The sequence below is a fragment of the Tribolium castaneum genome, chromosome 1 (assembly GCF_031307605.1).
Source record: "Tribolium castaneum strain GA2 chromosome 1, icTriCast1.1, whole genome shotgun sequence".
NCBI lineage: Eukaryota > Metazoa > Arthropoda > Insecta > Coleoptera > Tenebrionidae > Tribolium > Tribolium castaneum.
The window spans coordinates 32,353,099-32,379,231 of NC_087394.1; the positions used below are offsets into that span (position 1 = coordinate 32,353,099).

General features: G+C 33.6%; 3 protein-coding genes across 7 annotated transcripts; 2 read left to right on the top strand and 1 right to left on the bottom strand.

The window, feature by feature from the left end:
- Positions 1–1,142: 1,142 nt before the first annotated feature.
- Positions 1,143–25,398, bottom strand: LOC103313124 (putative polypeptide N-acetylgalactosaminyltransferase 9). 4 transcript variants are annotated; one of them, XR_010333282.1, is made up of 9 exons: positions 25,174–25,398; positions 25,025–25,128; positions 24,138–24,980; positions 21,582–21,852; positions 19,457–19,658; positions 16,202–18,493; positions 10,257–10,327; positions 10,146–10,210; positions 1,143–10,095 (listed from the first exon to the last, which is right to left on the bottom strand). XR_010333282.1 is itself a non-coding variant. In XM_064355291.1 (4 exons), the coding sequence occupies exons 3-4, from the start codon at positions 19,487–19,489 to the stop codon at positions 18,224–18,226; spliced, it is 303 nt and encodes a 100-aa protein (XP_064211361.1). In that variant the 5' UTR covers positions 19,490–19,658; positions 21,582–21,852; positions 24,138–24,251; the 3' UTR covers positions 17,673–18,223. The 4 variants fall into 4 exon arrangements, 2 of the variants coding, with proteins under 2 accessions (XP_064211361.1, XP_064211367.1); XR_010333281.1 differs by lacking the exon at positions 19,457–19,658 and having other exon boundaries at positions 16,206–18,493; XM_064355291.1 differs by lacking the exons at positions 1,143–10,095; positions 10,146–10,210; positions 10,257–10,327; positions 25,025–25,128; positions 25,174–25,398 and having other exon boundaries at positions 17,673–18,493; positions 24,138–24,251.
- PolD3 (DNA polymerase delta subunit 3) lies at positions 22,462–24,132 on the top strand. 2 transcript variants are annotated; one of them, XM_008195552.3, is made up of 5 exons: positions 22,462–22,654; positions 22,708–23,009; positions 23,057–23,568; positions 23,630–23,782; positions 23,846–24,132. In XM_008195552.3, exons 1-5 carry the CDS (start codon positions 22,589–22,591, stop codon positions 24,046–24,048), a joined length of 1,236 nt encoding a protein of 411 aa, XP_008193774.2. In that variant the 5' UTR covers positions 22,462–22,588; the 3' UTR covers positions 24,049–24,132. The 2 variants fall into 2 exon arrangements, with proteins under 2 accessions (XP_008193774.2, XP_968411.2); XM_963318.4 differs by having other exon boundaries at positions 22,464–22,654; positions 23,057–23,574.
- mRpS34 (mitochondrial ribosomal protein S34) lies at positions 24,205–25,009 on the top strand. The gene is made up of 2 exons (XM_963402.5): positions 24,205–24,396; positions 24,443–25,009. Exons 1-2 carry the CDS (start codon positions 24,205–24,207, stop codon positions 24,842–24,844), a joined length of 594 nt encoding a protein of 197 aa, XP_968495.2. The 3' UTR covers positions 24,845–25,009.
- Positions 25,399–26,133: the final 735 nt, after the last annotated feature.

Below are 26,133 nucleotides of genomic sequence, written 5' to 3' on the forward strand. Positions count from 1 at the left end.
AAATTTATTTACCGATTAAGTGCACGTGTCCGCGCCATTTTTTTTTAGTCCGCGCCATTTTTTTTATTTACCGATTAAGTGCACGTGTCCGCGCGATTTTTTAAATTTATTTACCGATTAAGTGCACGTGTCCGCGCGATTTTTTAAATTTATTTACCGATTAAGTGCACGTGTCCGCGCGATTTTTTTAATTTATTTACCGTTTAAGTGCACGTGTCCGCGCCATTTTTTTTTGTATACCGATTAAGTGCACGTGTCCGCGCGATTTTTTAAATTTATTTACCGATTAAGTGCACGTGTCCGCGCCATTTTTTTAAAATTTATTTACCAATTAGCACGTGTCCGCAGCACGTGTCCGCGCCATTTTTTTAAAATTTATTTACCGATTAGCACGTGTCCGCGCCATTTTTTTTAAATTTATTTACCAATTAGCACGTGTCCGCAGCACGTGTCCGCGCCATTTTTTTAAAATTTATTTACCAATTAGCACGTGTCCGCAGCACGTGTCCGCGGCATTTTTTTAAAATTTATTTACCGAGTAACACGTGTCCACGCCATTTTTTTTATTTACCGATTAAGTGCACGTGTCCGCGCGATTTTTTAAATTTATTTACCGATTAAGTGCACGTGTCCGCGCCATTTTTTTTTATTTACCGATTAAGTGCACGTGTCCGCGCGATTTTTTTAATTTATTTACCGATTAAGTGCACGTGTCCGCGCCATTTTTTAAATTTATTTACCGTTTAAGTGCACGTGTCCGCGCCATTTTTTAAATTTATTTACCGTTTAAGTGCACGTGTCCGCGCGATTTTTTAAATTTATTTACCGTTTAAGTGCACGTGTCCGCGCCATTTTTTAAATTTATTTACCGATTAAGTGCACGTGTCCGCGGCATTTTTTTAAAATTTATTTACCGAGTAACACGTGTCCACGCCATTTTTTTTATTTACCGATTTAGTGCACGTGTCCGCGCGATTTTTTAAATTTATTTACCAATTAGCACGTGTCCGCGCCATTTTTTTTCATTTACCGATTAAGTGCACGTGTCCGCGCCATTTTTTTAAAATTTATTTACCAATTAGCACGTGTCCGCAGCACGTGTCCGCGGCATTTTTTTAAAATTTATTTACCGAGTAACACGTGTCCACGCCATTTTTTTTATTTACCGATTAAGTGCACGTGTCCGCGCGATTTTTTTAATTTATTTACCGATTAAGTGCACGTGTCCGCGCCATTTTTTTTAATTTATTTACCAATTAGCACGTGTCCGCGCCATTTTTTTTAAATTTATTTACCAATTAGCACGTGTCCGCGCCATTTTTTTTATTTACCGATTTAGTGCACGTGTCCGCGCGATTTTTTAAATTTATTTACCGATTTAGTGCACGTGTCCGCGCGATTTTTTTAATTTATTTACCGATTAAGTGCACGTGTCCGCGCCATTTTTTTTTATTTACCGATTAAGTGCACGTGTCCGCGCGATTTTTTAATTTATTTACCGTTTAAGTGCACGTGTCCGCGCCATTTTTTTTATATACCGATTTAGTGCACGTGTCCGCACGATTTTTTTTAATTTATTTACCGTTCAAGTGCACATGTCCGCGCCATTTTTTTAAAATTTATTTACCAATTAGCACGTGTCCGCGCCATTTTTTTTATTTACCGATTTAGTGCACGTGTCCGCGCGATTTTTTTAATTTATTTACCGATTAAGTGCACGTGTCCGCGCCATTTTTTTTTATTTACCGATTAAGTGCACGTGTCCGCGCGATTTTTTTAATTTATTTACCGTTTAAGTGCACGTGTCCGCGCCATTTTTTTTTATATACCGATTTAGTGCACGTGTCCGCACGATTTTTTTTAATTTATTTACCGTTCAAGTGCACATGTCCGCGCCATTTTTTTTTAAATTTATTTACCAATTAGCACGTGTCTGCGCCATTTTTTTTATTTACCGATTTAGTGCACGTGTCCGCGCGATTTTTTAAATTTATTTACCGATTTAGTGCACGTGTCCGCGCGATTTTTTTAATTTATTTACCGATTAAGTGCACGTGTCCGCGCCATTTTTTTTTATTTACCGATTAAGTGCACGTGTCCGCGCGATTTTTTTAATTTATTTACCGATTAAGTGCACGTGTCCGCGCCATTTTTTTTTATTTACCGATTAAGTGCACGTGTCCGCGCGATTTTTTTAATTTATTTACCGTTTAAGTGCACGTGTCCGCGCCATTTTTTTATATACCGATTTAGTGCACGTGTCCGCACGATTTTTTTTAAATTTATTTACCGTTCAAGTGCACATGTCCGCGCCATTTTTTTTTAAATTTATTTACCAATTAGCACGTGTCCGCGCCATTTTTTTTATTTACCGATTTAGTGCACGTGTCCGCGCGATTTTTTAAATTTATTTACCGATTTAGTGCACGTGTCCGCGCGATTTTTTTAATTTATTTACCGATTAAGTGCACGTGTCCGCGCCATTTTTTTTTATTTACCGATTAAGTGCACGTGTCCGCGCGATTTTTTTAATTTATTTACCGATTAAGTGCACGTGTCCGCGCCATTTTTTTTTATTTACCGATTAAGTGCACGTGTCCGCGCGATTTTTTTAATTTATTTACCGTTTAAGTGCACGTGTCCGCGCCATTTTTTTATATACCGATTTAGTGCACGTGTCCGCACGATTTTTTTTAAATTTATTTACCGTTCAAGTGCACATGTCCGCGCCATTTTTTTTTAAATTTATTTACCAATTAGCACGTGTCCGCGCCATTTTTTTTATTTACCGATTTAGTGCACGTGTCCGCGCGATTTTTTTAATTTATTTACCGATTAAGTGCACGTGTCCGCGCCATTTTTTTTTATTTACCGATTAAGTGCACGTGTCCGCGCGATTTTTTTAATTTATTTACCGTTTAAGTGCACGTGTCCGCGCCATTTTTTTATATACCGATTTAGTGCACGTGTCCGCACGATTTTTTTTAAATTTATTTACCGTTCAAGTGCACATGTCCGCGCCATTTTTTTTTAAATTTATTTACCAATTAGCACGTGTCCGCGCCATTTTTTTTATTTACCGATTTAGTGCACGTGTCCGCGCGATTTTTTAAATTTATTTACCGATTTAGTGCACGTGTCCGCGCGATTTTTTTAATTTATTTACCGATTAAGTGCACGTGTCCGCGCCATTTTTTTTTATTTACCGATTAAGTGCACGTGTCCGCGCGATTTTTTTAATTTATTTACCGTTTAAGTGCACATGTCCGCGCCATTTTTTTTTAAATTTATTTACCTATTAGCACGTGTCCGCGCCATTTTTTTTATATACCGATTTAGTGCACGTGTCCGCACGATTTTTTTTATTTACCGATTTAGTGCACGTGTCCGCGCGATTTTTTAAATTTATTTACCGATTAAGTGCACGTGTCCGCGCGATTTTTTAAATTTATTTACCGATTAAGTGCACGTGTCCGCGCCATTTTTTTTTAGTCCGCGCCATTTTTTTTATTTACCGATTAAGTGCACGTGTCCGCGCGATTTTTTAAATTTATTTACCGATTAAGTGCACGTGTCCGCGCGATTTTTTAAATTTATTTACCGATTAAGTGCACGTGTCCGCGCGATTTTTTTAATTTATTTACCGTTTAAGTGCACGTGTCCGCGCCATTTTTTTTTGTATACCGATTAAGTGCACGTGTCCGCGCGATTTTTTAAATTTATTTACCGATTAAGTGCACGTGTCCGCGCCATTTTTTTAAAATTTATTTACCAATTAGCACGTGTCCGCAGCACGTGTCCGCGCCATTTTTTTAAAATTTATTTACCGATTAGCACGTGTCCGCGCCATTTTTTTTAAATTTATTTACCAATTAGCACGTGTCCGCAGCACGTGTCCGCGCCATTTTTTTAAAATTTATTTACCAATTAGCACGTGTCCGCAGCACGTGTCCGCGGCATTTTTTTAAAATTTATTTACCGAGTAACACGTGTCCACGCCATTTTTTTTATTTACCGATTAAGTGCACGTGTCCGCGCGATTTTTTAAATTTATTTACCGATTAAGTGCACGTGTCCGCGCCATTTTTTTTTATTTACCGATTAAGTGCACGTGTCCGCGCGATTTTTTTAATTTATTTACCGATTAAGTGCACGTGTCCGCGCCATTTTTTAAATTTATTTACCGTTTAAGTGCACGTGTCCGCGCCATTTTTTAAATTTATTTACCGTTTAAGTGCACGTGTCCGCGCGATTTTTTAAATTTATTTACCGTTTAAGTGCACGTGTCCGCGCCATTTTTTAAATTTATTTACCGATTAAGTGCACGTGTCCGCGGCATTTTTTTAAAATTTATTTACCGAGTAACACGTGTCCACGCCATTTTTTTTATTTACCGATTTAGTGCACGTGTCCGCGCGATTTTTTAAATTTATTTACCAATTAGCACGTGTCGCGCCATTTTTTTTCATTTACCGATTAAGTGCACGTGTCCGCGCCATTTTTTTAAAATTTATTTACCAATTAGCACGTGTCCGCAGCACGTGTCCGCGGCATTTTTTTAAAATTTATTTACCGAGTAACACGTGTCCACGCCATTTTTTTTATTTACCGATTAAGTGCACGTGTCCGCGCGATTTTTTTAATTTATTTACCGATTAAGTGCACGTGTCCGCGCCATTTTTTTTAATTTATTTACCAATTAGCACGTGTCCGCGCCATTTTTTTTAAATTTATTTACCAATTAGCACGTGTCCGCGCCATTTTTTTTATTTACCGATTTAGTGCACGTGTCCGCGCGATTTTTTAAATTTATTTACCGATTTAGTGCACGTGTCCGCGCGATTTTTTTAATTTATTTACCGATTAAGTGCACGTGTCCGCGCCATTTTTTTTTATTTACCGATTAAGTGCACGTGTCCGCGCGATTTTTTAATTTATTTACCGTTTAAGTGCACGTGTCCGCGCCATTTTTTTTATATACCGATTTAGTGCACGTGTCCGCACGATTTTTTTTAATTTATTTACCGTTCAAGTGCACATGTCCGCGCCATTTTTTTAAAATTTATTTACCAATTAGCACGTGTCCGCGCCATTTTTTTTATTTACCGATTTAGTGCACGTGTCCGCGCGATTTTTTTAATTTATTTACCGATTAAGTGCACGTGTCCGCGCCATTTTTTTTTATTTACCGATTAAGTGCACGTGTCCGCGCGATTTTTTTAATTTATTTACCGTTTAAGTGCACGTGTCCGCGCCATTTTTTTTTATATACCGATTTAGTGCACGTGTCCGCACGATTTTTTTTAATTTATTTACCGTTCAAGTGCACATGTCCGCGCCATTTTTTTTTAAATTTATTTACCAATTAGCACGTGTCTGCGCCATTTTTTTTATTTACCGATTTAGTGCACGTGTCCGCGCGATTTTTTAAATTTATTTACCGATTTAGTGCACGTGTCCGCGCGATTTTTTTAATTTATTTACCGATTAAGTGCACGTGTCCGCGCCATTTTTTTTTATTTACCGATTAAGTGCACGTGTCCGCGCGATTTTTTTAATTTATTTACCGATTAAGTGCACGTGTCCGCGCCATTTTTTTTTATTTACCGATTAAGTGCACGTGTCCGCGCGATTTTTTTAATTTATTTACCGTTTAAGTGCACGTGTCCGCGCCATTTTTTTATATACCGATTTAGTGCACGTGTCCGCACGATTTTTTTTAAATTTATTTACCGTTCAAGTGCACATGTCCGCGCCATTTTTTTTTAAATTTATTTACCAATTAGCACGTGTCCGCGCCATTTTTTTTATTTACCGATTTAGTGCACGTGTCCGCGCGATTTTTTAAATTTATTTACCGATTTAGTGCACGTGTCCGCGCGATTTTTTTAATTTATTTACCGATTAAGTGCACGTGTCCGCGCCATTTTTTTTTATTTACCGATTAAGTGCACGTGTCCGCGCGATTTTTTTAATTTATTTACCGATTAAGTGCACGTGTCCGCGCCATTTTTTTTTATTTACCGATTAAGTGCACGTGTCCGCGCGATTTTTTTAATTTATTTACCGTTTAAGTGCACGTGTCCGCGCCATTTTTTTATATACCGATTTAGTGCACGTGTCCGCACGATTTTTTTTAAATTTATTTACCGTTCAAGTGCACATGTCCGCGCCATTTTTTTTTAAATTTATTTACCAATTAGCACGTGTCCGCGCCATTTTTTTTATTTACCGATTTAGTGCACGTGTCCGCGCGATTTTTTTAATTTATTTACCGATTAAGTGCACGTGTCCGCGCCATTTTTTTTTATTTACCGATTAAGTGCACGTGTCCGCGCGATTTTTTTAATTTATTTACCGTTTAAGTGCACGTGTCCGCGCCATTTTTTTATATACCGATTTAGTGCACGTGTCCGCACGATTTTTTTTAAATTTATTTACCGTTCAAGTGCACATGTCCGCGCCATTTTTTTTTAAATTTATTTACCAATTAGCACGTGTCCGCGCCATTTTTTTTATTTACCGATTTAGTGCACGTGTCCGCGCGATTTTTTAAATTTATTTACCGATTTAGTGCACGTGTCCGCGCGATTTTTTTAATTTATTTACCGATTAAGTGCACGTGTCCGCGCCATTTTTTTTTATTTACCGATTAAGTGCACGTGTCCGCGCGATTTTTTTAATTTATTTACCGTTTAAGTGCACATGTCCGCGCCATTTTTTTTTAAATTTATTTACCTATTAGCACGTGTCCGCGCCATTTTTTTTATATACCGATTTAGTGCACGTGTCCGCACGATTTTTTTTATTTACCGATTTAGTGCACGTGTCCGCGCGATTTTTTTTAATTTATTTACCGTTCAAGTGCACATGTCCGCGCCATTTTTTTTTAAATTTATTTACCTATTAGCACGTGTCCGCGCCATTTTTTTTATTTACCGATTTAGTGCACGTGTCCGCGCGATTTTTTTTAATTTATTTACCGTTCAAGTGCACATGTCCGCGCCATTTTTTTTTAAATTTATTTACCTATTAGCACGTGTCCGCGCCATTTTTTTTATATACCGATTTAGTGCACGTGTCCGCACGATTTTTTTTAATTTATTTACCGTTCAAGTGCACATGTCCGCGCCATTTTTTTTTTAAATTTATTTACCAATTAGCACGTGTCCGCGCCATTTTTTTTAAATTTATTTACCAATTAGCACGTGTCCGCGCCATTTTTTTTATTTACCGATTTAGTGCACGTGTCCGCGCGATTTTTTAAATTTATTTACCGATTTAGTGCACGTGTCCGCGCGATTTTTTTAATTTATTTACCGATTAAGTGCACGTGTCCGCGCCATTTTTTTTTATTTACCGATTAAGTGCACGTGTCCGCGCGATTTTTTTAATTTATTTACCGTTTAAGTGCACGTGTCCGCGCCATTTTTTTATATACCGATTTAGTGCACGTGTCCGCACGATTTTTTTTAATTTATTTACCGTTCAAGTGCACATGTCCGCGCCATTTTTTTTTAAATTTATTTACCTATTAGCACGTGTCCGCGCCATTTTTTTTATTTACCGATTTAGTGCACGTGTCCGCGCGATTTTTTTTAATTTATTTACCGTTCAAGTGCACATGTCCGCGCCATTTTTTTTTAAATTTATTTACCTATTAGCACGTGTCCGCGCCATTTTTTTTATATACCGATTTAGTGCACGTGTCCGCACGATTTTTTTTAATTTATTTACCGTTCAAGTGCACATGTCCGCGCCATTTTTTTTTAAATTTATTTACCTATTAGCACGTGTCCGCGCCATTTTTTTTATTTACCGATTTAGTGCACGTGTCCGCGCGATTTTTTTTAATTTATTTACCGTTCAAGTGCACATGTCCGCGCCATTTTTTTTTAAATTTATTTACCTATTAGCACGTGTCCGCGCCATTTTTTTTATATACCGATTTAGTGCACGTGTCCGCACGATTTTTTTTAATTTATTTACCGTTCAAGTGCACATGTCCGCGCCATTTTTTTTATTTACCGATTTAGTGCACGTGTCCGCACGATTTTTTTTAATTTATTTACCGTTCAAGTGCACATGTCCGCGCCATTTTTTTTATTTACCGATTTAGTGCACGTGTCCGCGCGATTTTTTTTAATTTATTTACCGTTCAAGTGCACATGTCCGCGCCATTTTTTTTTAAATTTATTTACCTATTAGCACGTGTCCGCGCCATTTTTTTTATATACCGATTTAGTGCACGTGTCCGCACGATTTTTTTTAATTTATTTACCGTTCAAGTGCACATGTCCGCGCCATTTTTTTTTAAATTTATTTACCTATTAGCACGTGTCCGCGCCATTTTTTTTATTTACCGATTTAGTGCACGTGTCCGCGCGATTTTTTTTAATTTATTTACCGTTCAAGTGCACATGTCCGCGCCATTTTTTTTTAAATTTATTTACCTATTAGCACGTGTCCGCGCCATTTTTTTTATTTACCGATTTAGTGCACGTGTCCGCGCGATTTTTTTTAATTTATTTACCGTTCAAGTGCACATGTCCGCGCCATTTTTTTTTAAATTTATTTACCTATTAGCACGTGTCCGCGCCATTTTTTTTATATACCGATTTAGTGCACGTGTCCGCACGATTTTTTTTAATTTATTTACCGTTCAAGTGCACATGTCCGCGCCATTTTTTTTATTTACCGATTTAGTGCACGTGTCCGCGCGATTTTTTTTAATTTATTTACCGTTCAAGTGCACATGTCCGCGCCATTTTTTTTTAAATTTATTTACCTATTAGCACGTGTCCGCGCCATTTTTTTTATTTACCGATTTAGTGCACGTGTCCGCGCGATTTTTTTTAATTTATTTACCGTTCAAGTGCACATGTCCGCGCCATTTTTTTTTAAATTTATTTACCTATTAGCACGTGTCCGCGCCATTTTTTTTATATACCGATTTAGTGCACGTGTCCGCACGATTTTTTTTAATTTATTTACCGTTCAAGTGCACATGTCCGCGCCATTTTTTTTAAATTTATTTACCAATTAGCACCTGTCCGCGCCATTTTTTTTATTTACCGATTTAGTGCACGTGTCCGCGCGATTTTTTAAATTTATTTACCGATTTAGTGCACGTGTCCGCGCCATTTTTTTTTATTTACCGATTAAGTGCACGTGTCCGCGCGATTTTTTTAATTTATTTACCGTTTAAGTGCACGTGTCCGCGCCATTTTTTTATATACCGATTTAGTGCACGTGTCCGCACGATTTTTTTTAATTTATTTACCGTTCAAGTGCACATGTCCGCGCCATTTTTTTTTAAATTTATTTACCTATTAGCACGTGTCCGCGCCATTTTTTTTATTTACCGATTTAGTGCACGTGTCCGCGCGATTTTTTTTAATTTATTTACCGTTCAAGTGCACATGTCCGCGCCATTTTTTTTTAAATTTATTTACCTATTAGCACGTGTCCGCGCCATTTTTTTTATATACCGATTTAGTGCACGTGTCCGCACGATTTTTTTTAATTTATTTACCGTTCAAGTGCACATGTCCGCGCCATTTTTTTTTTAAATTTATTTACCAATTAGCACGTGTCCGCGCCATTTTTTTTAAATTTATTTACCAATTAGCACCTGTCCGCGCCATTTTTTAAATTTATTTACCGTTTAAGTGCACGTGTCCGCGCCATTTTTTAAATTACCGGTTTAGTACGATTTTTAATTTCATAATGATTGACAACACGTATTCACAAACCTTTTAAATCTAGTTTAGCGCGGAAAAACCGATTTAAAATAATTTGATTTAGCGCGATTTTTTTAAACACTGTAATTGTACATTATTTTTCCACTTACCTTTTTCTTCTATTTATTTTTTTTAGCTCAAAAATGCCTATAATTTATTGAACTTGTATTTGCCCCCCAATAAAAGACACATTTCCTTAGCGTTTATTAAAAAAAACATAATCAATCACACAAATATAACAACGTTTAATGATAATTATTGTCAGTTAAAAAATAATTTCTGAAGAACCAGACGAAGAACGCCTTTGAAATCCTCCGAATCCCGCAGGCCGCAACAGTTTGTAAAGCAATTCCTAATAAATAAACATATAATAAATGCATAAAAAGTAAGTTTAAAACTTACAACACAGGCACCAGCTTTTGAGCTCTCAAAATTCATAACTCCAAGTGGAAATTGCAATGAACGACCTAAGACGATTATTAATTTTACTTCAGCAACTTTAGATTTACTCACTGTTTAATGCAATCTTTGCATTCGTGTTGGGCAACCCTTGAAGGTGGAAGTAACACATGTGATAAAAATTTCTAAGAAACGAAGAAATTATTTATGATTAATATAAATAAAAATAATAAGAGCTGCATGTACAATCGTCGGATAAATTTATTTATTTGTGAAAAAAAAACTGTAACAATTATTCATATTACACGATACCATGATTAACAGACTTAACCGAAATTTATACGAGAATTGTAAAAGCTGCTCTTGCAGGGATTGACACTATTTGAAGATTAATGTTACAAAATAAAACAAAAATATTTTCTGTACCCAAAATTACAAACCCAAAACCTCGGTTAATAAAAAAATAATATACTAAAAGTCGGTTTAAAAAAGACTGAATTAAAAGTTAATTCGCCAATCAATTTGATCACGTGATCAGCAGTTTGACTGCAATTGGGTTAATGTAAACCGACCTTTATTATATTATAAAAAAAAGTTTGAATGAATTTAAATTTACCTACCTGATAAAGGAAAGTATGTACTTATAACAAGACTCGAGCTTTACATTAAATAAAATCCGCTACCGAAATCAGCCACCAAATTCATTAAATTAACAAAAAAACATTGACAAAAAATCGCTTAAAGTGGAAATAAATGAGAAAGCAATTGCTGACTGTGATAATGTGACACCGTTAAAAAAAAAGCAAAGAGAAAAAACTATAAACGCGCATTACCCATAAAATATTTTATTCTCAGTCCAAATAATTCTTGCTGGTGCCATAATCGGCTAAATGGGCCAGTTGGTGATTTTAAATTGACCCACACTGTACCATCGAAAAGAAATGGTCTCGTGGCACAGTGCAGACACCACCAGGAAAAGGAAACAGTGTGATGATTATAATAAAAGACGGGAACGCCACTCAAACTCATGGCAAATGGGAGAAAAGCAGAGGCGGACGCGATGAAATTGACTGATCTAATTATGATTCTTGGGCTACCTAAGCAATTCTCTTAAATAAACAGGCAATGATTAATTTCCTTTTACGACCATTTTTTTTATTTATTTTTTTTATTTTTTATTTTTTTTATTTTTTTATTTTTTATTTTTTTATTTTTTATTTTGTTTATTTTTTATTTATTTTTTATTTTTTTTATAGTTTGTGTATATTTTTGATTTTTTTAATGAATGCAAAGCCATCCTAGAAAATGCCTGTATTTAGTGTACTATTTTATGCTCGCAGCATCTCCTCTACATATCTAAGATATGTATTTGCACGACAGCTAATACCGTTTATAGGTATGTGTCTATCGAGGAGCATCAGCACGACTAACACACTCAAATTAATGAGATCGAGTCTTTATTCGATTTTACTACGAGCTTAGTACACCATTGATACATTAACAAATCTAGGGGTTTGCTATTTTTTTTTTTTATCAATTTTGATAAAATTTAGTCATAGGAAAATAATCAGTGCCCACTTATTCAAGAGAATCATACTAACCCACTTTTAAGAAATCATAATTAGATCAGTCAATTCCATCGAATCCAATTTTTTTTTATTATTTCCTCCACTTTTCCCCCAACATGCCATGAGTTGGAGCGACGTTCACTTACGTCTTCTATTATAACCATCAGATAGTTTCCTTTTCCCAATGGTTCAGCACCATGCCACGAGACCATTTGTTTTCGATGCCATAATGTGAATTAATTCAAAATCCCCGGTTGGCCCAGTAGGCGATGATGACGCAAGCAAAAAATTACCTGGAGTGAGGAAAATATCTCATAAGTAAAATTGCATTCATAGCTTTTTCTTCAATGAATTGGAAACAAATTGAATTGACTGCAGTCAGTCAGCATCAGCGGTTACATCTATTCCCATTTGAAGCAATAATATTACGAAGAAGAAAAAGAAAAGACGCGCAAAAAATTGTGAATTTTGTTGGCTACTTTCGGTAGTGGTGAAAAAAGTTACATCAGAACACGTAAACTTGAAACCTATTTCCGAATTACGTACATACTTCCCTTTTTTATTAGAGATGTGCTTATCAATACGTATTTGTACCAAATTGTGGGACGATATGAATGTTAAATTTAAAAATAAAAGACGAAATAATTGCAGTAAATAAATTTTAATCGTTAAGCACACCTCTATTAAGATGATACTGATGTTTAAATAGCATCAGAGTCTTTTTAAAATAATTTATTGCTACAGAATGTCTCAAAATGAGGGTGAAAATTTATTAAATTAGTGTCAAGCCAATGATGCTATAGAAACAACAGCAGCAGCCAAGCCAAAAAGATTAAAACGAATTAATTACTTTCGGTTCACTTTCATAAAAAATATTGAGGTGCAAAAAGCGTACTCTTGGCATTAGCTTTTATGTATTATACAAGTTGTCATGCTAACAAATTAGTCATTTACATCGTAATGATTTTTTACAAAAGTGGACCGAAAGAACAAATTCTAATTCTGAAGTAAAATAATTCGTTTTCATTTGAGTTTGTTTAAATTTAAACTTAAACTGATTCGCACTTTGAATTGAAATTAAAACGAAAACAAATTATTCTTTAATTCGGAATTAAACTTTAAATCGCTTGCTGTAAACCGGCCCCGGATTGCAATTAAATTATTTCGATTACTTGAATAAATTTGATTAAATTCAAATTAAAATTTAATAAATAAATTAAACCGGCTGTAAAAGTGCATTCAAGTTCAAGGTTAATTTGTCTCGTTTCAAAATTAAAGTTCGTTTTCATTTGAATTTGTTTAAATTTAAAAATACACGGATTCGCGCTTCGAATTAAATTGAAAATGACAATAAATTATTCTTTAATTCGGAATTAAATTTAAATCGCTTGCTGTAAACCGGCCCCGGATTGCAATTAAATTATTTCAAGTACTTGAATAAATTTGATTTAAATTCAAAATTAAAATTTAATAAATCAATTAAACCAGCAATGTATTCAAGTTCAAGGTTAATTTTCATTTGAATTTGTTTAAATTTAAACTTAAATGGATTCGCGCTTCGAATTGAATTGAAAACGAAAATAAATTATTCTTTAATTCGGAATTAAAATTTAAATCGTTTGCTGTAAGCCGGCCTTTAATTACGCAGTCAACTGAATCGTAAAACGTGAAACGAAACGAATTAAAATAATTCTGAATTAAATTTAAATCGCTTGCTGTAAACCGGTCGTAATTACAATCAAATTATTTCAAGTACTTGAATAAATTTGATTTAAATTCAAAGTTAAAATTTAAAAAATAAATTAAACCGGCCGTGAAAGCGCATTCAAGTTCAAGGTTAATCTTCATTTGAATTTGTTTAAATTTAAAAATACACGGATTCGCGTCCCGAATTGAATTGAAAACGAAAACAAATTATTCTTTAATTCGGAATTAAAATTTAAACCGCTTGCTGTAAACCGGCCCCGGATTGCAATTAAATTATTTCGAGTACTTGAATAAATTTGATTTAAATTCAAATTAAAATTTAATAAATAAATTAAACCGGCCGTAAAAGTGCATTCAAATTCAAGCTTAATTTGTCTCGTTTCAAAATTAAAGTTCATTTTCATTTGAATTTGTTTAAATTTAAAAATACACGGATTCGCGCCTCGAATTGAATTGAAAACGAAAACAAATTAACCGGCGCTTGCTATAAACCGGCCCCTGATTGCAATTAAATTATTTCGAGTACTTGAATAAATTTGATTTAAATTCAAAATTAAAATTTAATAAATAAATTAAACCGGCCGTGAAAGCGCATTCAAGTTCAAGGTTAATTTTCATTTGAATTTGTTTAAATTTAAACTTAAACGGATTCGCGCTTCGAACTGAATTGAAAACGAAAATAAATTACCGGCCCTTGACTGCAATTAAATTATTTCGAGTACTTGAATAAATTTGATTTAAATTCAAAATTAAATTTAATAAATAAATTAAACCGGCCGTAAAAGTGCATTCAAGTTCAAGGTTAATTTGTCTCGTTTCAAAATTAAAGTTCGTTTTCATTTGAATTTGTTTAAATTTAAAAATACACGGATTCGCGCCTCGAATTGAATTGAAAACGAAAATAAATTATTCTTTAATTCGGAATTAAAATTTAAATCGTTTGCTGTAAGCCGGCCTTTAATTACGCAGTCAACTGAATCGTAAAACGTGAAACGAAACGAATTAAAATAATTCTGAATTAAATTTAAATCGCTTGCTGTAAACCGGTCCGTAATTACAATCAAATTATTTCAAGTACTTGAATAAATTTGATTTAAATTCAAATTAAAATTTAATAAATAAATTAAACCGGCCGTGAAAGTGCATTCAAGTTCAACGTTAATTTTCATTTGAATTTGTTTAAATTTAAATTTAAACGGATTCGGGCTTCGAACTGAATTGAAAACGAAAATAAATTAACCGGCGCTTGACTGTAATTAAATTATTTCAAGTACTTGAATAAATTTGATTTAAATTCAAAATTAAATTTAATAAATAAATTAAACCGGCCGTAAAAGTGCATTCAAGTTCAAGGTTAATTTTCATTTGAATTTGTTTAAATTTAAAAATACACGGATTCGCGTCCCGAATTGAATTGAAAACGAAAACAAATTATTCTTTAATTCGGAATTAAAATTTAAATCGCTTGCTGTAAACCGGTCGTAATTACAATCAAATTATTTCGAGTACTTGAATAAATTTGATTTAAATTCAAATTAAAATTTAATAAATAAATTAAACCGGCCGTGAAAGTGCATTCAAGTTCAACGTTAATTTTCATTTGAATTTGTTTAAACTTAAACTTAAACGGATTCGGGCTTCGAACTGAATTGAAAACGAAAATAAATTAACCGGCGCTTGACTGTAATTAAATTATTTCAAGTACTTGAATAAATTTGATTTAAATTCAAAATTAAATTTAACAAATAAATTAAACCGGCCGTGAAAGTGCATTCAAGTTCAACGTTAATTTTCATTTGAATTTGTTTAAATTTAAAAATACACGGATTCGCGCGTCGAATTGAAATGAAAACGAAAATAAATTATTCTTTAATTCGGAATTAAAATTTAAATCGTTTGCTGTAAGCCGGCCTTTAATTACGCAGTCAACTGAATCGTAAAACGTGAAACGAAACGAATTAAAATAATTCTGAATTAAATTTAAATCGCTTGCTGTAAACCGGTCCGTAATTACAATCAAATTATTTCAAGTACTTGAATAAATTTGATTTAAATTCAAATTAAAATTTAATAAATAAATTAAACCGGCCGTGAAAGTGCATTCAAGTTCAACGTTAATTTTCATTTGAATTTGTTTAAATTTAAACTTAAACGGATTCGCGCTTCGAACTGAATTGAAAACGAAAATAAATTACCGGCCCTTGACTGCAATTAAATTATTTCGAGTACTTGAATAAATTTGATTTAAATTCAAATTAAAATTTAATAAATAAATTAAACCGGCCGTAAAAGTGCATTCAAATTCAAGCTTAATTTGTCTCGTTTCAAAATTAAAGTTCGTTTTCATTTGAATTTGTTTAAATTTAAAAATACACGGATTCGCGCCTCGAATTGAATTGAAAACGAAAACAAATTAACCGGCGCTTGCTATAAACCGGCCCCTGATTGCAATTAAATTATTTCGAGTACTTGAATAAATTTGATTTAAATTCAAAATTAAAATTTAATAAATAAATTAAACCGGCCGTGAAAGTGCATTCAAGTTCAACGTTAATTTTCATTTGAATTTGTTTAAATTTAAACTTAAACGGATTCGCGCTTCGAACTGAATTGAAAACGAAAATAAATTAACCGAGGCTTGACGGCAATTAAATTATTTCGAATACTTGAATAAATTTGATTTACGTTCAAAATTAACATTTAACAAATGAATTAAACCGGCCGCTAGATTGTCTCGCTTCGAAATTAAAGTTTAATTCGCGCCCCAATTTAATAAAAGTGTACTTGCGGTTAAACGGTCCTTTGTACAAAATATCCTTAAAATTTCGCAGCACAACACAGCACAGCACAGCACCACTTTAATTAATTCGCGTCGCGGTCGCGGTTTAATAATTTATTTAATAATTTAACGAACAAGACGCACGCACAGACACACGTCCGACCGCTCCGGCCGCCGCCCGAAAACTGCCGCTCTCACGCAACAGTTGACGTACTTGTCAAAAAAAGTACACGTGTTCGGACAAATTTGCACCGTTTACGAGGGCGCCTCAAAAATTTCATCGCCCGCACACTAAATTTATTCATTTTAAAAATAGAAAATTACATTTTTTTCAAGCAGCCCTTTAACACGTGGACACACTGCGTGTAACAAAGGGGTTGAGAATATAAAAAATGTCCTGCAAACCATTTATTTACCCCAAAGCCAGAATTTAAATAACTTTTAGAACGCCCCCGTAGCAGAAAATCGATCGCGTGACGTTTGTGACGTTTTAGTGGAAACCAAGTCTACCAACTTTGAAAACACATTATATGAGGGCGCCCCAAAAATTATTGTTCCCGCCATTAAATTAAATGCATTTTAAAAATCGAAAATTATATTTATTTCAAACAGCCCTCTAACGCGTGGCCACACTGGGTGTTGAGACTCGAAAAATTGTCCTGCAAGACACTTTTTCACCACAAAGTTAATATTTCAAGCATTTTTAAAACTGCCCCCGTATTTGGGGTTCGAGAAAATCAATAACCTGGTCACTTTCGTGACGTATTTAGTGGAAATTAAGCGCGCCAACACGAAATCATTGTATACGAGGGTGGTTTAAAATCGTATACGAGGGCCGGTTATTGTGTATTTAGATAAAACTTACCAGTTGTGTGAAAATTAATTCGTCAATTTGTAGTCAAACATATTTGTCACCTTTTAAGCTATTTTGGACAAGTTTATAGCTAATAAAACATAATTAAAATACGCTACAACTAATTTTCGCACCAAAATTTGTCATACTACCAATCTGAAAATCACAGTTAATCGTGTGTCGATGATGTACAGGACCGAATTTTAATTTTTTAATGAAAAATATTATTGGGGCTAGCTTTATTTTAAATTAAATTGATTTAAATTAAATTTTTAAAAACAATTGACAGTTGATGACATTACATTACATCGTCACGAAACATAGAATTATAGGCAACCAGTAGTACACCAGTGTCACACCTTAGCTTTCAACACACCTATAAGTTGATCTCGCTTAACTGAGTATTTTCTTAAAAAAAGGGGGATGTTGATTTCAATATAATTTTTCCAACGTTAAAAATTCAGTAATTACTCTTCCGGTTATACTAGAATAAATTTAATAAAATAAACGCCAACTTACCGGCAACCAGTAATACACATTTTGTGTCTCGCTCTGTTCTACGACAGCGGTATAAGTTTATCTCGCTCCAGCAGAGTACTGTCGCAGACATAATTGATGTGGGGTGATTTCAACATAATGTTATTAACGTTTTATATACACAAATAAGGCACGTTATAAAAATACATACACTGGCCTACATTTACATGTCTAGTACACTATATTAAGTACATTATGATTATGTAATAATAAAATCAGGATAAAATACTGCGAGTTATTTACATAACGCTGCTTTATGGCCCTTTGAAGAGTAATTGACGTAAAAGGGAACGAAATTGAGCAAATAATATAATTATTTACATAATTAAAGGACTAATTATCACATGATCGTTTTCGAAAATAATTTGCCATGAAATTAAGTACTTTTCAATTGTTATTATATACACAGGCCGCTTGCTTAAATGATATTTGTTGGATATGTAACCAGTTATTTACAGTCTTAAGTAAAGGAATGTAACAATTGAGCGCTAAAACAATTGGATATGTAGATATTGATAGACACAGTCGTTGCTAGAATCTACAATTCGTTATAAAACTGCAAAACCGATCATTTATACAAAACTTTTGTACACTTACTTTACTCGTCTTTTTGCCACACACACATAAACTAAAACAATCACAATTTGCTGGCGTCGTAGTTCTCCAACGACCAGTGTTGCCTTGTGGCCTCTTCGTCGCAGGGCTCCATTAGTAGTTTATTTTTCGCTTCGTTTATGGCCAAACATTTATCGCTACTTCCATGCCTTAAAAGTTTGCTGTTGGCGTTGTAATCCCAAAATTGGTTGCCCTTGCTGCCGTGACACGGGTACAGAATCACCTCTTGACCGCTGTAGTCAAGGCAGGCCTCGTCTCGACGGATCTCACCACTTTTACTGTACATCCAGAACTGAAATTTAGTTGGTTTAAATTTTGCATAAAAATTTCATAATTGTTGGAAACATTGAGGCGGGGAAGTCCCGGACTAATTGCAGGCGTAAAATGTCACTTTTACGGCTTATTGCGGTCGTAAATTCGTCAGGCGGTACAAAGTTTGTCGCCTTTTATCGAAATTGTAGCACCTGTTGGAGCGACAACGCAATAAGATGTTGAATAATTTGTTTGTGGCAAAAAATAAGCGGGAAATTTAAATTGACTACAGGATGTTACGTAAAGGTGGGACAAAATGTCAAAATAAAGCGACAAAATCCAAGTTACCTTTGTAGAAAGTCGCAGCGTTTAAAAGTTAGAGGGCGCCAAAGTTTGAAAATTACATATTGTAATGTTTCTTTTAACTCCTTAATGAATTACTGTACAATAATTTGCTGTCAAAACCAAAGATTTGGTGTCACTTTTGTAACTTTATTATTTTTATAAAATAATATTAAGACATCTGAATTTTTTTATTTGAAAGGTACATTATTTCTAAACAATTTCTGTACGTTATAAAATTTTTGTCTCGATTTTTGCATAGACCTTGGTTTTGGAGTAAAAAGTATTTAAACAAACGTGTCAAAATTTCAGAGTTTTGCCAATTTATTTATTAATAGTTTTTTAAATTCTTTTATTTTGTCACTTTGGTGTTAGTTTCTTTATGTGCGTTTATAACGGTTAACAATAATGTAACTAGTTATTAATTTAAATAAAAAAGACATTTTCTAAAAATGCATAGTTTTCCCAAAAATGTCAAGATCCCAAATTTTGAGAACCACTGAACTGGAATGATAGAAATTAACATGCCTACTTTAAAATTATTAACAAAATTTTTTGGTCCAATCTGTAATTCTTTTATTTCAATTTGTGTGTTGTAAGTAAATTTTCCAAAAAAAAAAAACAAAAAAAAATTATGCCAAAACAAGTTATTATCCAGTACCAAATATTCATTCTGGGTCTTCAACAAATTCATACTCTGTATGACAATCGAAGCCCATGTGAAAATTCCAGTCAGCAACAAAGAACGTGACCAGCAAATGGGTCCAACATGAATTCAAAGTCGGATTTTATCCTTTCAGTACCATAAAATGCGATAAGCGTACACTCTTCAATTATAACCAAAATCAGGATACAATTCCAACCTAAAAAAAAAAATTAAAGAAAGTATTAGGATCATCGGAACGCAAAAGAATCTTTAAAATTAAAAACCTTATTGCGTTCCTATGATCTTGATACAAATTTAATTTTTACAAAATTTGCCAATTTTAATAGGTTGCATAGACAACCAACTATACGAGAGTTTAAACAACATAAATATTATTAAATTAAAAATAAAATCAAAATGTGTATTAAGATTACAGAAACGTCTTTAACTAACTAAAAACCCTTAATTAATTTATTTAATTCCCAAATTATTATAATTAAACTTCCATCTTAGTTGGTTGAAAGTCCAAACTGTGAAAAAATGCAAAATTTTACGGACCACACGAATACTCAGAGGTAAAAATATAAACACCTTCTTGTCTTTCTATGATCTTAGTGCAAATTTTGGTTTTAAATTAATCCAAAATTGTTTATAAAATGGTACTCAAAAATATATAGGTTACTGTAATCCACAGTTTTGGTATTTTTGTTTCGATAATTGGCGCCTAGATGTCACTGCCAGTGCCATCTAACAGTTGACTGTCAAAGTACAAATTTACAGGAAACTATAAATTCTATTGTGTCATCTATACAGTGCTCTGTAAAATATGAAATTACAGTAAACTGTAAATGAAAATTATTTAAAAATTGTAAATAAAACACTCAAAAATAATAAAAAATTTATAAAACTTGTAATTTTCCTGAAAAAAATATACAATGTCATTGTATAAATGATTTTATTATTAAAACAACCGTTTTGTACGAATTTTTTATTTCTTCAATCTGTCAATTTTATGCCGGAATGTATAGGCAACCAAATATACAAGAATTTAAATAAATTAAATTCGGAATTAGCTTAAACGAAAATATGAATAAAGATCACAAAAACGCGAGACAATCGTTATATTTTTTAACTTCTCTCCGGTCCAAAATCCAATTTAAACTTTTGCAGCTATCAGCATAAAATAATTAATAATTATAATAAATAATAATTAAAACCAAAATGTGTGTTATATCCCATTTCAGTTCATAGTAGAATGTTCTAGAGTGAAATAAAGTACAAATTGAAAGTTTCTGTATAAGACAAAAACTCTGTGTTAAGCTAAATCCCAACGACAAGTTTTGAGCCAAGAAAACAAGAAAACCCACCAGAAACTCCAAATGCGTTGTTGAAAAATTCTATAATAAACTGAAATGGCAATTATAAACTGAAATAGAATATAGGAACGCAAGATAGTACTATACAGGGTGCTCAAAAACTGGCGCACCAACTTAGTGGTACGTTATTGAGAAGCAAGTGCAGATTACGGAAAAAATATTGAAAAAAATCCTAATGTTACATTTTAAAAAATCTGAAGCTACAAACTTATTGTGTTAGCTTCTTTAGTTTTCATTATTTTTTTATGTTTTTATGTTTCACAACAGGTAATCGTTCCGTCCCAAAACGATGAATAATTATTTTAAAATTTACTATCAGATTTTAGCAGTTTTTTTAATTTAATAAAATTAAAATTCATCCAAAAAATCACAATGTGTAGATGTGCCAACACTGGGAATTATTTCCTAGGAAACCGTTTCAAAAATAATTTATTTTTATTGTTGCTCAAATTCTATTGCGATCAAGACTGTTAGACAACGTTGACACATATCATTTACCTAAAATTAGTTATTTATCAATAACTTTAATACAAAGAATTTTTTTACTATTTTTACCTTTATATGTAACCACTTCTCTACCACACACCATTGAGTTGGTGCGCCAGTTTTTGAGCACGCTGTATATTAAAATCAGGTTTCATAAGACCATTTCTTAAAGCAAGAATTGAAGTTTTTAATGAAAACTACTGGCTCAGAAAATTTGAGCCTCGCATAAAATTTGTCAAACTGTGATTAGTTGGTAGTTCTAATTGGTTCTAACTTACCAGTTCAGAAAACAAGACGTATTCAAATTAATAAATCTTGCTAAGACATTTTCGGTTTTTATTGCAACCAACTGTAATAACTTGGTCAAACGTAATGTGGGGCTGTATGCAGCTTCAATTAAAATCCGTCTTGGTGTAGCACTGGAGCTGTGTAAACCGATTCCGAGTAAAATTTTGCTAACCTGGTAATTTTTTCAATGGTGGTTTTCTTGTAGATTGTCTTGTAAACTTGTAGAGTATGCCCTTACGACTTGTTCACCATATTTGTAGGCTAAAAACAATAAAAAACGTCATTGTTTTGCGTTTTTTTCAATACAGCAATACTTATAAACAATACACAATTCAACCATTTTGTATTTGAAAAAAGTTAAACGTTGGTGCCACTGACAACTCTCTTGTCAGAATGTCGGTAAAGACAACGTGCTGGCACCATGAAAATTACAGTCGACCAGACAATTGCTGCACCATTTCCCCACCATTCTCGTTTTCTACAGCCAAGTTCACACCAGGAAAATTATCAAAATAATCGTAAATCATTATAAAAACATCAATAAGCTGTTACGCTGACTTGCATATCACATTTGTAGAACATCTCCTGGCCATTCTAATGTGTTTCGATTACAAATTAAAACTTAACTGCATTTGATTTCCGCATTTTTTCTTGTCAGAATTGTATCTGGAGCCAAGTCCAATTGTTTATTGTTTAAATAAATACAACAATTTCATAAACTCTTAAATTATTGTTTAGACAATAGTTAGAAAATTATTTTCAATTTGTTTAATTTGTGAGTTGTAGCTTTGGTTCTAGTATAAAGAACTAAAGATTTTCGATCCTTGTAGAATTCTCGTGGGCGTATGGTCTACAATCTGGCGATTCTCGCGTCCAGACTACGTGTTTTTGGTTAGGTTTTTGCTGTTAGCATTATGGCGCGATTTTAATATTATTGTTGTAATAGATAATAGATAGATAATAGAGTTACTTGTCTTGCACACTTGCATAAAATAAAATGGGTTCTACAGAAAATTCTAATCAGAAACGGATAATCGAGTTGGTTCACGATGAAGAAAAGATTGTGAGTATTCCACAGCTTGAGGGTTTGCCTTTTAAAGTGCTCGTAACCTTCAGGTGACTACTGCTTTAGTTGCAAATGAGCTAAAAATATCACTGAGTGAAGCCACCAGACACTTGAATCAGTTTATTGAAGATTCCCCGAAATTAAAACTGGGGGAACTACACTGCACTTATTTACTTTGTGGTGCTTTGAAAGACAAGCAGGGTTCAGTGATTTACCTCGTCAGGGATGAAGATTTACAAGAGAAGAAGGATTTGTTCGAGAATATTTCATCAGAAGTTGTTTACAGTGTTCAGAAGGCGAGACAAATTGATTACAACATGATAGCCTTAACAGACTCCTCTTATGACAATTTGTGAGTTTTATTCATATCCTGGTTTGTGGCTAAATAACGCGTTTCAGTGCTGGTTGTTTGACTAGTAAAAACTGTGTGAAACGAAATGTTAAGGAGAAAACTTTGCCACCTCTGCCTCCAACTACTGTCAAGGAAAAAGGTTCATTCTTTAAAAAGGTTGACTCCCAGCCAAAACCAGTGACTCAAGCAACTGCGAAAGAAAGTGTCAAAGAACCACAATCATCACAAAAACAAAGTAAAATCACTTCCGTCAAACCTAAACAGAATGGAGGGATTGCAAGTTTTTTTGCAAAAGCTCCACCCAAGTCAGAGAAAGAAGACGTTAAACCTAAAAGTGAAGAAAAGAAGAACGAGGTTGAAGAAACTAAGGTTACTACTAGCAAATCTATTGATGAAGACAGTCAAAAGATTGAAGAAATGGATGTAGATATTGAAGAGATAAAACCAGTTGCACAGAAGGTTCAAAAGCAAAGTACTAAGAAAAGGAAGAAGAGCAGTAAAAGTGATCTTCCCAATAAAAAGAGGAAAAGGATACAGCAAATCTGCGATTCAGATAGCGGTAGTGGTAATAAATAAATTACAATATAGTTTTTTGTATATTATTGTCTCTTCAATTTTAGACATTTTCGAAGATGAAGACCGTGAAGAAGATATTATTGAGAAATCTGATGAAGAACCTGTTGAGATTCCAGTTGCGAAACCAACACCAGCCCCAAAAAATAAAAAGAGGAAGGCTGTTGATAAGACTTACGTTGATGAAGAAGGCTTTATAGGTAAACTAGTCTTTGTTTTTCCAAGTTGTTCAAATAAAATAAGTATTTTCATAATTTCTTCAGTTACAAATGTTGAATATATTTACGAAAGTGCCTCTGAAGATGAGAAAGAAGTACCAAAGCAGGAATCTCAACAAAAGCCCAAGGTTTTGTCAGAAAAGAAGAACAATAAGGCAGAACTTGAGAAGCCAGCAACAAAAGGGAAGAACAAGAAACCAGTCAGCGGAAAACAACCAACACTGATGAGCTTTTTTAAGAAAACTTAATATTGTGATTTTTATCAAATTATTTATCGTTTTATTTCATTTAGAAGCAGTTTGTCTTTATTAGAATAAAGAAGTTTGAACTTACTTACCCTAACCTCACTTTTGCACTTTCCTAACCTAAAAAAATATTTTCACAAAGTTTAAAGAAAAAATAAAATGCCGTACAAATACATAGGCAGAACCACCAGTTACAAGGGCAAAACCTTGTGGGAAATTATCGGAAACTTGAAAAACTTCGGTATGGGCCGATTAGTTATAAGGAGCACGTTTGAGAGATATCCTGAGACAAGTTTTTTCAAAATCTTGAAGGTCGAGCCTTTGGCTTGTCCTGAAGTGCAAACGATGGATGTAAGGGTGATGCTTTCAGCCACGTAGCACTAATCCTTGTTTTAAGGACCAACGTAAAGTTCGAGTCCTGGTTGAGAAAACGTTTAGGGGCATAACCTATCCTAAACCTATAACAATCGAGTCCACCAGTTACAAAGCGGATTATCAGTTAATACCAAAGGATGAGGAGCATAAATATACCAGCAAGGTTGAAGCAAAGCGCGACATTAAGATTTTACAAAGGACTATGGAGTTTCCTCCTTTGATGAAAGACGTGTTGATGCGAGAAAACAAAGCTAAAGGGGAGGATGTACATGATTTGAAGTTGGAGATTATTTATCACAAAACGAAGACGGGGAAATACAGGGTTGCGGAAGAGGGTGAGACACCCACTGTCACTTTCCAACCAAACATGCAAGAATTGCCGAAAATTAGTCTTTACAAGAATGTAAAACTTTCGTCAGTGTAGTAATAATTAGCTATTTATTATTTCCAAAAATGTTAGTAATAGGTGTCCAATTTTCTTTTCTTTGTGGATGTCTAGGATTCATGTTCCAGAGATACTCTGCGATAAAGTTAAGACTGTTGAGATAAGTGTCACCTTCCTAAAAATAAAGTTATTGAACGATGTGAATGTGGTGCGTTTTACTGTAAAAATTTCGCTTTCTTGCTCCTTCACTTTTTCAAGCATTTTTATTAAGCCGCAGTTGAGGACCGGGAAAATGGTCTCGTTTAAATAATCAATAACAGGATCTGGAAAATAGTGTTTATTAGTAGCAGGGGCTACTAATTTTGTACGTGGGGGAGGATCCAGAACTGGGGTTTTAGAACGCTTATATTCTTCCACCTCGCGTTTCAAATCGTCCGTTTCTTTTACCAGTTTATTCCATAAGTCTCTGTGGGTTTCTGCTTTACCATTGTTTGCTGAATTGTGTATTTCAATAATGTCAGCTTTAGACATTTTGTGATTATTCCAATTTGAATAAATTAATTTCAATCGTGGGACATTGGACGTGTTTCTAGGCAAATATCATAGAATATTAAATGTTTATTTATACAATTAATTTAATTTTTTTATTTTTTTACAATTTAAACACACATAACCGATTTTATTGAAAATCGGTTAAATGTGTTTAATTGCAAAATTTTGTTAGTATTATAAATATAAAGAAAAAATAAATACAATGAATGAAAATAATTTATTAATGAATTAACGTTACACAAATTATGAAAACATCAATTATAAGAAATAAATGTCGTGTTTGGCTTCCACATTTTAATTTGGCAACTTCCTCACCCTCAAAACCGGTTATTTAACATTATTTTGAAATTTAGAAAAAAATTAAAGCACTAAGTAAGTAAATACGGACTCTAATAAGGTACCATTGGAGTTTTAGACATGTGCCCAATTCAATTTTCACAGAAAAGTAGTTGCTTTGAATAGTATGTGCAAACATTTCTTGTATGTTTTCGTGTTGGTTGTAGACTCACGTAAATGACTTTACAACAAATTTACTTATATGAACTTATTATGAGTAAGAGGTTTTTCTGATTTTAATGTAAGGACTCCACTTTCGTGGATTCACCAGTCTTGAAACTTAACGGTAAAAATGGAGGGAGTTCAAGATACGTTTTTGTGGCTTTTGTACAAATGAATGAATGAACGCGTGTATTAAATAAAAGACACTATGTGCAAGGTAGAAGTCTTAAACGGTGTCCATCATAGATGTCCACTCAAAAAATGAAATTTGGTTTAAA

What these genes read in the sequence shown, in the direction of transcription:
- LOC103313124 (XM_064355291.1), bottom strand. Translation starts at nt 19,489, where the DNA reads ATGAATTTGTTGAAGACCCAGAATGAATATTTG. An exon ending in AGACCCAGAATGAATATTTG is followed by an intron (nt 18,494 to 19,456) that starts GTACTGGATAAT and finishes ACTAAATTTCAG; the next exon opens with TTCTGGATGTACAGTAAAAG.
- PolD3 (XM_963318.4), top strand. Translation starts at nt 22,589, where the DNA reads ATGGGTTCTACAGAAAATTCTAATCAGAAACGGATAATCGAGTTGGTT. An exon ending in GACTCCTCTTATGACAATTT is followed by an intron (nt 23,010 to 23,056) that starts GTGAGTTTTATT and finishes AACGCGTTTCAG; the next exon opens with TGCTGGTTGTTTGACTAGTA. An exon ending in TGATGAAGAAGGCTTTATAG is followed by an intron (nt 23,783 to 23,845) that starts GTAAACTAGTCT and finishes TAATTTCTTCAG; the next exon opens with TTACAAATGTTGAATATATT.
- mRpS34 (XM_963402.5), top strand. Translation starts at nt 24,205, where the DNA reads ATGCCGTACAAATACATAGGCAGAACCACCAGTTACAAGGGCAAAACC. An exon ending in CTGAAGTGCAAACGATGGAT is followed by an intron (nt 24,397 to 24,442) that starts GTAAGGGTGATG and finishes CCTTGTTTTAAG; the next exon opens with GACCAACGTAAAGTTCGAGT.